Here is a 12,908-nt window from a genome sequence, read left to right on the forward strand (position 1 = left end):
GAGGCGGCCTCTGCTCCAACACCCACTCTTACAGATGACAAATCTGAGTCCCAGAGAGGGGACGTGACTTGCCCCAGAGCAGGTGCAGAGCTGGGACTAAAACACAGGGAATTTAACCCGACCCAGAGTTTACAATAGGCCCAGGAAGCTTAGAGTACTTGATTAGACTTGATTACACAGGAGCTAAAAAGCCAGGAATGAGGTTTTTATTTTCCAGATAGGGAAACTAAGTCCCAGAGAGGTTAAGAGATTTGCTCAAAACTGGTCCTGTAAGTTAAAAATGAGTTGACATAAGGATATCACGGCCACAGCAGGATTGTGTGGAAAGGGGTCTGAAGGGATGAGCACTGTGTGAGCTTGGGGTATCTGCTTGCATGAAGATCCCAGGGGACTCACAGCCTCGTTCATTGCTTTAACAAAAGCATATCGAGTTCCAACTCCCTCTTGTTATACACAAGCGAAAGCATGACAAGAAAGCAATGGGACTGCATGGGGAGCCTGGGACCCAGACACCTGATGGGTCAGAGAGGTTGCCAGGTTCCGAGCAAAGGAAGAAGCCTCAGGCAGAGAGCATGTGCCAGGTGTGGAGGGGGAGCCAAGGAGTTGGATCTTGGGGGGTGAGGTGGATGATACGCTTAGGGAGAGGCTTCAGGGTAAGTTTTCTACACGGACAGTTAGACATAAAAGGCCCGTATGAGACACAACCAACCTGCCGGTCCCCCAGACTCTCTGTCTGAGACCGGTGATGTTCTAAGACTCCTCTTAATTTCTAGCTCCCCAGTCTGTCCTGGGCCAGACTCCCAGGGGATTCAGACCGGCCTGATCCTTTGAGTCACAACTAGACTAAAGGAGACCTCTCAGTGCAAGCATGTAGTAGGCCCACAGTGAATGCTGGTTCCCTAGCACGAGCCTACCCTAATGTCTCCCTGTCCTAATGTCTCCTCATCTCCAATTCACATATGAGATAAAGTAAACTGGCATTTATTATTCTTATTTTAATGTACAGAGGCTTAGGACAATTGAAAGGGTCGGAAAATTGTATTTATAAGAAGAGGTTAAACAAGTGGAAACTCTTCAGCCTGGAGAAGAAAAGCTGTGGGAACCGTTTCAAATGTCTGAGAGGTTACTGTGTGGCAAACTGGTTAGTATGTAGCTGCACTGAGGAGGAACAGGAGGAAGTAGAGAACCACAAACTCTGTGTCGCTTACATAAGAGTTTGTTTCTCCTGATTATCCAAGGCCTGAGTTAATGAGCCATGACACTGCCTATTGCAGGCCATCGGAAGGCGGAAGCCCTGGGCAGCCCCAGCCTGTGGTTCATTTCCCGTAACACCCCTGTATGTCACGACCTCCAGGATAGCACATAGACCCGAATGAGTGAGACCCAGCTCACTAAATTTAATTTGGTGAATGTTCCCTAGTCATCATTGGAGAGTTCCAAGTTCTCCCCTAGGACCCCAAGTGCATTACCCAACCACAAAGACATTCTTCTAGATCTGAGCCATAGAATGAGTGAAGAAATCGTTAGGTCCATAAATGAAAAAAGGGTTTTAAGTAAGTGAACTAACCTGACAATCTTCTCTCTAGAGAGAAACAGCCCTCTAAATTGTGGGTGCCCATTGTTCTGACTGCAATGAGTCCAGCAACCTGGAAGCCCAAATATGATCATAAATTCGCAGTCCTGAGAGGCCCTGCTTTCGTGGTTCCTACCTTCATGCAGCCATGAATAAGGAGTCATTTGGTTGCAAAGTTGTTTTTGACCAAGTTGATTATTAGCTTGTTTTCTTTGTTTCTCACCATATGGTATCTTTAGTAATCGGAGAGCCATCCAGACCAAATGCAGAATTTAAAACACACAAACATCAGTACATCCGTAATCTAATCAATAATTTACTTCTTTTTTGAAATCTGTCTTTTTCTTTTGAAGGATAGTTGTTTTACAGTGTTGTGTTAGTTTCTGCTGTACAGCATTTGATTCAGTTATACATATGTATTGAAATCTGTCTTTAATACAAGTGGATAATCTTCAAAATTCTCTGATTAAGTTAACATTTATTTCAAAAATAACCTTTACCTTTTGCCAAGAGAAGCAGGCATGCTGCTTTCCAGGAACTGATGGGCAGAAAAAGCCTTTTCTGTAGTGAGTTCTGATGTGTCATTAATCAGAAAATTACAAAGGGCAGTGACAGCCGATGACATCACGCTCTGCCACCCACAGTTCCCGAGTGAAGGGCGCAAGTCTAAGAGAAACAAATGGGTGCAGAGCCTATGGTAAGAATTTCGAAAATCACATTATGAATTTTTCATAGAGGAATAAATCACCATTTTGAGATATTCCCAGGCCCACAGGGGTCTGTGAACTTGTCCACTTGAGATGGTTAAAATTATGCAGAATCTGGAGGGATTTCTCCTTTGAATTGCTTCAGGGTCTTGGTAGCAAATGGTTGGATAAGTATAGTTTTGTTTTTTTTTTTTAAGTCTTAATCTTTGCTTCAAAATATGTTTCGTTTAAGGAATACAGTGACTTTCAAATTCAAGGGCCATAACCGCCCAAGGGAAGCCTCAGGCCCTTTTCCACTTGGGTGGGTCCTTGGGACCAGCATCAGAATGCCACAGTTCCCTGCCACCAGAACCCCCCTGGGCCTCGGGCTGCAGGGTCAGATCCCATCCCAGAATGCAGTGTGGCTGGCTTCTCCAGGCAGGACCTGCTCTGAGCTGACACATGGCTTTGATCTGCCATCTGGCAGCACTTTCCTGGGTGGCATTAATGCAAGGGGGATGGGACAGGGGCTGTGTGGTTGGAGCAGACTGTGTGTGATGGCAGCATGTTGGTCACACATTGACTGGGGCTGGGGACTCTAAGGATGACACAGCCCAGGAATGGCCAAGAAGTGACTGTACACAGTGAGCACAGGGCCCTCTGGGAGACTCATGGGTAGTCCAGGAGAGCAGCAAGGCTGGGAGGAAGGGAAACCTAGTGAGACAGGAAGCGGAGAGAGGGTCCACATGAGGCCCACTACCTGCTGCAAGGGTCAGGGCACAGCTGACACCTCTCCCCTTAAGGCCACCAGGCAGGGAGAAGTCTCACAGGATGGTTCCTTTCTCATCAACACATGACTGCTTCTTTCTCTCTCTCTTTTTTTTGGGGGGGGGGGGGGCAGGGGGTGGTGGTAATTATATTTATTTATTTTTTTTATTACTTTTTTAAACAGAAGTCCTGGGGATTGTAGGAGGTACTGGGGATTGAACCCAGGACCTCATGCATGCTAAGCACACACTCTACCATTGAGCTCTACCCTCCCCGACACATGACTGTTTCTAATGGGCTCATTGATCTGTTCAGTTTTAGGTCACCAGTAATTTAATATTTATAACAGTTTCTTCCAAAATGTGTTGATGCTTTGATTATTTTGAAATGAGGTCCCTCTCTGTAAACATAGGCACGGTCCATGGGACTCTTCATAGATGACATCCCGGTCTGCAAGCGGTGCTGGAATGTGGAGACTTTTTGCCAGAGTTTCAAGTGGTCAGGATGGGAATCACGTTCCCAGAGAAGTGCAGTCCCACAGCACTGAGGGTGCGGTGGGAACATTGCCAACCTGGGAGATGGGAGTTGTGTGCTTTAATCCCAAATCTCAGAGCCCCAGGTTTTTCATGGGTTGAATGAGAAGCGTATGGCCCTCCCAGAACTGCTAGGAAGATGAAATGAGTAAACATCTGAAAAAGCCTTTGGCGTTGATTAGTTGCTCAAAAAAGGTTATATAACCTCTTGTTGGGGAGAAACAAGATAATTCCAAATGCATCAGTTTCCCTTTTTTAGAGTGCCTTTCTTTCCCTCTTCCTCCCATTGGTATGCCCCGGATGACACAATGCTGGATAATGCATACAGATCAGTGCTACCTCAGCCTTCTTTCACCTGTTTTGGAAATCATGAAGATGCCAGTGTTTCCTAAACTGTGAGCTGGTGCCATATGAAAGAGATGGTTCTTGGTTGATCTCTCACTGGGACACAGACACACACACACCTCCATGTCTTATCTGGCATATGAAGAATAAAGAAAAGGCCTAGAGCTAGGACAGGGGCCAGATTTGGGGGATGAGGCTGGCTCCCCAACCCTGAGTAGAGAGGCTTAAGGTTTCTAGGCCATCTCTACAGGGACAAAAAGGTTTTCCCCAATCTTATATGACCCAGCATGAAGAACAGGGGTTCTTGGGAAACCATACCCAAGCCTCCATGGGGAGATGCCTGACCCCAAACATGGGTGAGATCTGCTGTAGGTGAGCTTAGGGTTGGAGTCTACACCCCACCCCACCTTGGCCTACAGGATGACAGGGCCACAGCCAGGAGGAGGGAGAATGGGAAATGGAGGGAGTCAGGTGTCCAGCTGATGCAATATTGATGGGGTAATGGAATACTGCACTTTACCCCCTGCTGATCCTACTCCTGGTCCCTCCTGGACCAGGGACTGCAAGCTCGGCTGCCAGGACATCACTGAAGGGATAGTGAGGATCCCCTGCCCCCTTACTTCAGCCCCTCTGACTGCAAGGCCCTTCACCTGGGGGCCACACCAAGCCAGAAGAAGAGGTAGGAACTATGGAACCTGCCATATATTCCTAGGGGTTGGCAGAAAGAGGGACTCTGTAGTGAGAGGGGACAGGCAGAAAAGGCAAAGCCAGGAACAGAGATAGACAGGAAAGGGCCCATCTCCTCCTTTTCACTGGGGACCAAGGAGAATCCCAGGGCACGGAGAGGTTGGGAGAGACAAGGCAGGCTCTGAGCACCAGAACCATCAGAGAACTAAGCAGCTAGTTTCAACCACACCTCCCACCCCCTCAGCAACCTCTGGCCCTCTGTTCCTGCTCCTGCCCTTCTGTTCTCATGCTCTGTGTCTGGTCGTCTGGCTTTCTTTCCACCCAGCTGAGGTGGGGTGCATGGACAGGGAAGATGAGCTGGGCGGCACTGGCAGAGCTCAGAGCTCCAAGACTGGACTGAGGGGGCTGGGATCTGCCCAGTTAAAACGGTTCTGAAGGCCACCTTCTCTGGTCGCCTCCCCAACCTGCTCCTTACTGGTGAAAGGCATGGGGAAGGAGGAGTTAGTGGGGTTTCCTCTGCCCTAAGTCCCCCTCATGGCTCCCAACTTGGGAAGTTTGGCCCCCAGTATATCTTGGGACCAGTATGTGAGGGGCTCGAGCTTGGCTCTCCCTCCCCCTTACGTGTTTTCTCGGGTTTTGCTCTTCTGTGTTTGTGTGTCTTCCTCCTGGCGTCCATCTCCCTCCACCTCTTTCTGGCGGCCCCTTCACAGAGCCGGGAGAAGCGTGTTCTCCGCCATGAAGCTCGGCAAGAACCGGCCTCACAAGGAAGAACCCCAAAGACAAGGTATGGATGCATGTCCCTGCCCACGGTAGAGCCCAGGCACTCAGGCCCTCTCTCTGCGCTTGACAGTGACTAATACCCTCCCCTCCGCGGGCAGCGCCCCAACAGGGTCTCCTGCAATTGGCCGGCGGGGCCACCTGGGAGGGGCCCGGCTCCCACTGGCTGGCTGAGGAGCCGGGTTCTGACAGTGGTCCTCCGGAAGGGGGCGCTCCAAGGGCTGAAGGTGGGAACCGCGTTTCCTCTGGTCTAGAACTGAGCAGAAACTTCTGTCCGGTGGGCTCCTCCTGCCCTCTTTGCTCCCATTCTTTCTTCTCCACACAGAACCCTAGAGGTTTTTAATCAGAGGAGGGAGTAATAAAAAACGAAAGTTTCTTGGCCAATTCCTTACTTCTGGCGGAAAACGAGTCTGCCTGCTCACCGGCAGGACACACTGTCCTGCTTTTCCCCCATGTCCTCTCATCGAGCTGCAGGGACAGACGGCCCTGGCAAGAGAGGCAGAGTGGGTCTTGGAAGGCTGGAGTGGCCTGTGGCACTGGTGCCATTGGAACAGGAGGCTGGGGAGGGGGCAAGACAGCTGTTTAAGACAGGGCAAGGAGGACAGATGGAAGATAGGGGAGAAATGGAGTGTATAGGGCAGCTGTGCATAGCTTTCTGACCCAAGTCTGTGGCTTACATGCCCATCCTCAGGGTTCCTGGCTTCCCTCCCCAGCACCCCCTGGGTGACCCACTGGCCCCAGAATCTCTCTCCTTCTCTTTTGACCCCATGCCAATTCCAACTGTGCCTGTCTTCTTCCTAGACTGGAGAGAGTTGAGCTTCTGTCTGAGTCCCAAACCCACCATCTCAGAATCATCATTTCTTCATCTCACTGGATTAATATACATCAGTACAGGGTTAGGTTCTGAATTCCATCAGCTATTTCACATGGATGAGTTCCTTCCTAAGCCTCAGTTTCTCCATCTGTGACATGAGAATTGTGTCTGTTTTGGCAGGATGTGACTGTGAGGACTAGAGATATGTGTAGAAAGTCCCTGGCATTTGCCTGGCACACCATAGCCACTCAGTAAATGATATTCTCTACCTTCTTCCACAAAGGATATTCAGTGCTTGCATATGTAATGAGATATATTCAATTAAAATTTTAAAAAGGACGACCAGATAAAATATCAATTAAAATCAAAGATCAAGATGGTCAGAAACACTGCAGATACACAGACCATAACATTCAAGCAGATGCTACCAATTAAACCTGGAATTTGACTCTTAGCTTTCTTTTTGGATGCCAAAGCAAAAGGGGAAAGACAGTCACTATCCCATCCTCCAGCCCACCTAACCCACCCTTCTTCCCCAGATGAACCAGCAGTGCTGGAGATGGAGGACCTTGACCGCCTGGCCATTCATCTTGGGGATGGGCTGGATCCTGACTCTGTGTCTCTAGCTTCCGTCACAGCTCTCACCACCAATGTCTCCAACAAGCGGTGAGTGGGCGGAGCCCCACAGTCCCAGTTGCCTTCATCCAGTCAGGCTGGACTCCGCTTGCCATGTCTGGAATTTGGGTGGGGTAGAATCAGGGACCATGGACAGCTCCTGCCTAACTCTGCCCCTTTCTTCTTTTCCTGGAAGTCTTTCTCATCTCTCTTCCTACAAAGGCAGGGGCCTATTCCCAGATCATTGAACACCTCCAGGCAAAGGGAAATCACAGAGCTGCCCAGCCCACACTTGAACCTGTTGACCTAATGTCTGTCTCCCTGTCACTTCTGCCATGGTTAGTCCTCTCTGTTGGAATCTCTGAGAACAACTAATCCCCATTCTGTTTGTCAGTCCTGGAGTATTTGACTACCACGATCCTGTCTTTCTGCCCTTCTCCAAGGTCTAACCACTGCCAGTGCCCTCCTCCTCCCCTGCAAGCCGTCCCCTTACACCCAGCCTGACAGTACATTCTCCTCCTTAGATCCAAGCCAGACATTAAGATGGAGCCAAGTGCTGGGCGGCCCATGGATTACCAGGTAGGTGGGACAACTAGATGCCTTGTGCCTTTCCAGCTCTGCTCTAGTGGGGGATTATGGCTAGATGTTGAGGCATGGATCTGGGGGTCATAGAGAACCACACGCTGAATACAAGTTCTCAAAGTAAACTTGTTTCTGGGAGGCACTCACAACAGTGGTACAAACAGAGGTACAAACCCAACAAGGAACTTGAGAACTGCTTGTGCTGTTCCAAGCCCTCTTAAGATGTTGTGTCCAGCAACGGACTTCATAAAGTGAGAGGGATCTGGAAAAACTATAAAGAGACCAAAAAGCAAGCACACAAAAATTCCAACCATTAAAATAAAAGTACCTCTGAAAAAAAGATTTTTAGTGTGTTTTTTTAAATTGTTGTTTTGTATTATTTTAATGTTGAAAGTAATGTCAGTCCTGGTTACTTATAGATGATGAGAATGTGGGTGGTTTTTTTTTCTTTTTGTTTCACTGCATTTTTCTGAAATTAACACTTAATTTTTTTTATTTGTATGTTTCTAAAACTGGACACCAAATGGCTGAGATAAGGAGAGACTTTCAACTGTAAGATTGTTAGTGTGGCCACTGTGCAGGCAGGATGGGGCACCAGCACAGCTGTTTGCTGCTGGGAGAGGGCCACACAGGGCAACAGGACCCAGTGCAGCCTCCCCAGATTCAGACCTGATCCTCAGCTTTGCAGGGCCACACCCTCAATTTTATTAAGTGAACTAGAATGGTCTCCCTCCAAAGATTTTGTAAACATTCTGAACTGAACAAAATGGTTGTATTTAACCTGGTAACACAGTATTCCCTGGCAGGTTGGTAGATATCTCAGCTGCAAATGTTAACACACTTGGAGAGAGAGTTATGCAGATGCAAATGTGGAATTATTCTTGCTTTCAATAAGTACAATGCATAAAGCAAGAAGAACTATCAGATGAACTTCACTGTCTTGGAGAACTTGGCTTTGCTGAGTTAGAAAGACCTCAGCCCATGAAAGGAGGAGAACTTAGCTACACCCAGATCCAGGAAGGATCCTCAGGGCTCAGAACCATCCTAAAGGTTGGGTAGCACTAAAAAGAGGTCCTGAAGTGAAAAGACCATGGTGTACCTATACCTTTTGTTTCATCTGTTTAGAATGCATGTAATATATAAACCCTTTCCTGATTATTGGCATCTTAAAAGAGAGACGCCACAGCTTCCTCTGATGAATATGCAGTTTCCGCATCAGATGGGCAAAGCTTGGCATTTGGCAGAGATGTTATTGATGGGTCATGGAGTCTTGAATCCAGTCTCTACCCTCTCTTCCTGGCACCAAGACCATATATGTTTTTTTCCTTCAAACATCTCTCTAGTTTTCACTTCCATGGCATCTCCCTGCCACTGACCCTAGACCCCAACTCAACTGCAATATAGCACCCACTTCCTGTCTGGTCTCTCTGCCCTCATATTACCTCCTCCACAGCATTCTCTATGCCACCACTGAAGTGGTCTTTTCAAAATGAAAATCTGGTCATATCATATCCCTGTCACCTGGAGATAGGGGAATGTAAAGGATGTTTCAAAAGAGCAGTACTTTCTGGTCCACCATCTCTCACCTCCAGCTCCCAGAGATGTTTTTGCAGCATGATCATATCCCTCAGAAGCAGGTCACAAAGCACCATGACTCTTTGGTTCTCCCGGGACAGAGGTATAGATTTATAGTCATTATTGTTCCCTGCAATGACATTCATGAAGCCACCTTATCTTGGAAGGAGAGGATGAAATAGCCAATTACCAAAAGAGTTTCTTTGGTCAGCGGGTCATTTGGTCCCTGTGTGGCTCTATTTGCCTCCTCATCTTCCATCTTGGAAAGATCGAGACCTCTGCTGATGACTGAAGAACGGAAGGAAAGGATGGCTAATCACCTTCCTCAGAATTTTTTTAAAATTTCAAGTCCAAGTGATACATTTCCCCTCCATAGAGCCCCAGGTGGGGGGAGGGGCAGCAGGAATGGCATTCCCCTCCCCCACCAATACCATGCAGCAACCTCCATTGTGCACTCTCAGGGTATTCCTCAGGGCCACCTCTCTGCCAGCAAAAAGCACCCACTGGAGCCTCTTCACCCCACCGCACCCTTTTCTCCTTTCAACCCTCTGCCTTCTCCCCTCTCTACCTCCTACCTCTTGGCTGTTGTCCACCATTGTTGGCTCTGCTCAGTGAAGGACGGTGGAAACTGTGGGAACTGAAAAGGAGTAGGGGGCAAAAAGGCTATCATTATGGCTGGGCCTCTGGATGAAAAACATAAAAACCAGCCAACCTCTCACATTGGATGGAGTATCTTGGAATATCTTTAGCATCTTATTATGCCAAAACTGTGTCTGTCTACTTCCCAGTCTTGAGTTACAGAAAGTTTTTTGTTTGTTTGTTTGTTTTTGCCTTTTTTTAATAGAGAGGAGTAGATGGGTTCATTGTGGGAAAAAATAAGATTTTTTAAAACTTTTGATATAAAAAGTTTCATAGAGGTTAAAACTCTATATGTCATAATAAACTATTATGCTAAAAATATTCTGGAAGGACTTCTAGTGTCTGTTTACTCTCTTCACAATAAACTTCTCAGAGCTGGCACTGTTTCCTTCTGAGCTCCCTGAAGGAGCACTGATTACTGCACTGCTTCAGCTCCATTCCCTTTGGAATTTCAAGTTCTACACAGAAATGCTTGCTTTCATAGTTCAAGGGTTCCTTCAATTAGTAAATGTTCAGTTTCCAGTTCTATATACTTGCTTGACAACATTCTCATGGGCATAGATGTTTCTGTTTTTTTAACACCGTTAGTTTTGATGTGTGGATTTTTCTTGGCCTTCAGAATATTTATAAGACTTTGATGGACACAGCAGATGATAATTTTCATAGTTATTCTTTTGAGAAAATCGTTCTCATGAGTAAAATCATATTTAGCAGTTTTAGCAATAAAACACCAACTCTCCAAAGGAGGGGAAACCAAGAATGCGGAAAGTGGGCCAAATTCCAGAAATAAAAAAGAGGCTGGTAGGGTTAAGATGAGAAATGCTGGAGGAGAGGGTATAGCTCAAGGGGTAGAGTGCATGCTTAGCATGCAGGAGATTCTGGGTTCAAACCCCAGCACTTCCTCTGAGAATAAACGAATAAATAAACCTAATAACCTCCTCCCACCAAAAAAAACAAAAAAAGATGAGAAATGCTGGAGCAGAAAATGAAATTCATGTTAATGGAGACTTAGAAAGCTTAATTCCTGAGTGCATGAAACCTGGGAAGTAAGTTTGCCGTCCTCTGTGAGGCAGGGTCATCCATGCCGAGGGAGAACTCAGAGCACTTGGAATCACCTGGGAGATTTAAAAATATTGATGCTGGGCCCCATTCCTCCTACCCCATCCCCCAAGATTAAATTGGATTGGTCTGGAGTGTGGGCGTGGCCTCAGGGTCTTCAGCCACTGCCCCACCCTCCCCCTTGGTAATTCTAGTGCACGCTGACTTGGAGGTGATCAGCCCACGCCCCTTCTTTATAAATGAGGACACTGAGGCTCAGCGGGGAAAGAGCCTAGGATCACCAGCAGCTTCGAGCCAGTGCTCAGACTGGCACCCAAGTCCAGCGCTAGCTTCCTGCCCCCTCTAGCCCTCTGCCCCAGCCCCTGACTCCAACAGGACCAGCTCCAAGCCTCGGCAGGCTTTCCCTCTCACCCACCACTCTCACCTGCGCAGGTCAGCATCACTGTGATCGAGGCTCGGCAGCTGGTGGGCTTGAACATGGACCCCGTGGTGTGCGTGGAGGTTGGGGATGACAAGAAGTACACATCCATGAAGGAGTCTACTAACTGCCCCTACTACAATGAGGTCAGTGCTCAGGGCCCTCGGGGAAGGGGCCTCTAAAGGGCGGCCAAGGCTGGGCGCCAGCCCATCGTGCCCAACAGGAGAAGCTGGGAGTCACAGGGCACAAAGGGCTACCAGCTGGGGTGAGCTTGGCCCACCCTGTTAACCTCCAGGACACTGATGCGCAGTGCCATGTCCTCTGAACCCCTAGTCTAGATCCCAGCCTGACACTGGTCTGACCAGGAGCCACCCTGGGAAAAGAACACTGCCCCAGGCCCTCCTGTGCAGCTCCCAGCAGTACCTGTCAGTGAGCCTTCCTCCCAAGAGACCTGGTTCCAGCTGTTTCCCAGGCCAGAGCCCCGGCCCGTGGTGGCGCCAGCACCAAAATGAGCACTTGCGATGTGCTGTGCTGTCTCTTAAACTCTTCTAAGGGCATCATCTCTTCTGCTTCTCACAACTGTCAGAAGTTGTCACCATCAATCCCATTTTACACAAGGGGCATTGAGGTTCCTGGAGAAGGACCTGGCCCAGGTGCTAAATGACAGAGTCAGTTCTGTGTGCACACGCTCTCTGCCCGCTGCCGTCACGGGTGCCTGAACCTCCCTCTGCGGGGAGGAGACTGAGGCCTCAATCTGGGAAGGGCCAAGATAGCAGAGTATTATAGACAGAGTGGGGCCCTGGACTGTCCAGCCCCTGCCCAGCACTCTGTCTGCCACCTTGGATGGCCACCCCAGATACAGCATTGTGACTCGGCTCCAGGGAGGGACCCATCTTAGTCAGCTCTGGTGAGGGAAGCCCCTCAGACGCCTGACACACATCGGACTAAGCCAGAGGTCACTGGCAGGGGGGCCCTGGCCCTCCCTTTTCTGGAAGGGCTTCCAGTCTGCTTCTCCCAGTGGCTCCAGGCAGTGAGGGGAGCCAGGCTGGCCCACGTGAGGCATCTGCGTCCTGTGTCTCAGTGTCTCTCCTGAGGAGTGGTGAGGGTGGAAGGCATTATCTGCTACTTGCGAGAGGACATCTCTTAGGAAGCTGTGGGAGCCCCCAGCTGCGCTCCTTCAGGAAGAAAGCGCACAGCTGCCCTTCACAGGCTACGGCCAGGGCCTGGCCGAAGTCTCCTAAGTGACCACAAATGGGCCCTGTTCTTACAGCTGGTTTCCCACAGGACTGGGACATCACTGTTCAGGACACTCCTCAGCCCCACGTGGCAACCTTCCCAGGAGTCAGGAAATTCAGGCTCACGTCTCTGACCTTATGTCAAGACATATCCCTGACTGGAAAAGCCTCCAGCCTAGATAAAGTCTAATCTTCCCTATCAGATATGGAGACGGGGCTCCCATGGCCTTCTGTGGTTATCTGCTAGTGGCGAAGCCATGTTGGCATGGCTGGGGGCTCACCTTGCACTGGGCCCACACACCTCATGTTTCATTCAAATGGCTTCCTCCTTTCCAAGGAAACAGAGCTATTCTCCCCACTCTGTGACTCTCCATGAAACTCCTACTCACCCTGCAGGGCCCAGCTCAAATGTCCTTGCACTGAGCAGCCTTCCATGCACTCTCTAGGTCAGAGATCAGGGCGTTCCTCACTCTCTGATGATAACATTGCTGAATTGCAGTTGGTTCTCCATGTCTAAACTGGGAGGCTCCTGGTCTCCTGCATCGCTGTAGCCCAGCCCAGGGCCTGGCGTGTACCTGGAGGGCTTTGGTAACACTTTGACA

General features: G+C 49.0%; 1 protein-coding gene across 2 annotated transcripts in view; it reads left to right on the forward strand.

Moving 5' to 3' along the window:
- Positions 1–12,908, forward strand: part of OTOF (otoferlin) — an 83,060-nt gene that overhangs the window by 40,668 nt on the left and 29,484 nt on the right. For both annotated transcript variants that reach the window (XM_064494670.1, XM_031466718.2), the window contains 4 exons: positions 5,303–5,376; positions 6,723–6,849; positions 7,323–7,377; positions 11,086–11,217. In XM_064494670.1, coding sequence (XP_064350740.1) covers positions 5,303–5,376; positions 6,723–6,849; positions 7,323–7,377; positions 11,086–11,217 — 388 coding nt within the window. The remainder of the gene's footprint in view (positions 1–5,302; positions 5,377–6,722; positions 6,850–7,322; positions 7,378–11,085; positions 11,218–12,908) is intronic.

The sequence above is a fragment of the Camelus dromedarius genome, chromosome 15 (genome assembly GCF_036321535.1).
Source record: "Camelus dromedarius isolate mCamDro1 chromosome 15, mCamDro1.pat, whole genome shotgun sequence".
Classification (NCBI taxonomy): Eukaryota; Metazoa; Chordata; class Mammalia; order Artiodactyla; family Camelidae; genus Camelus; species Camelus dromedarius.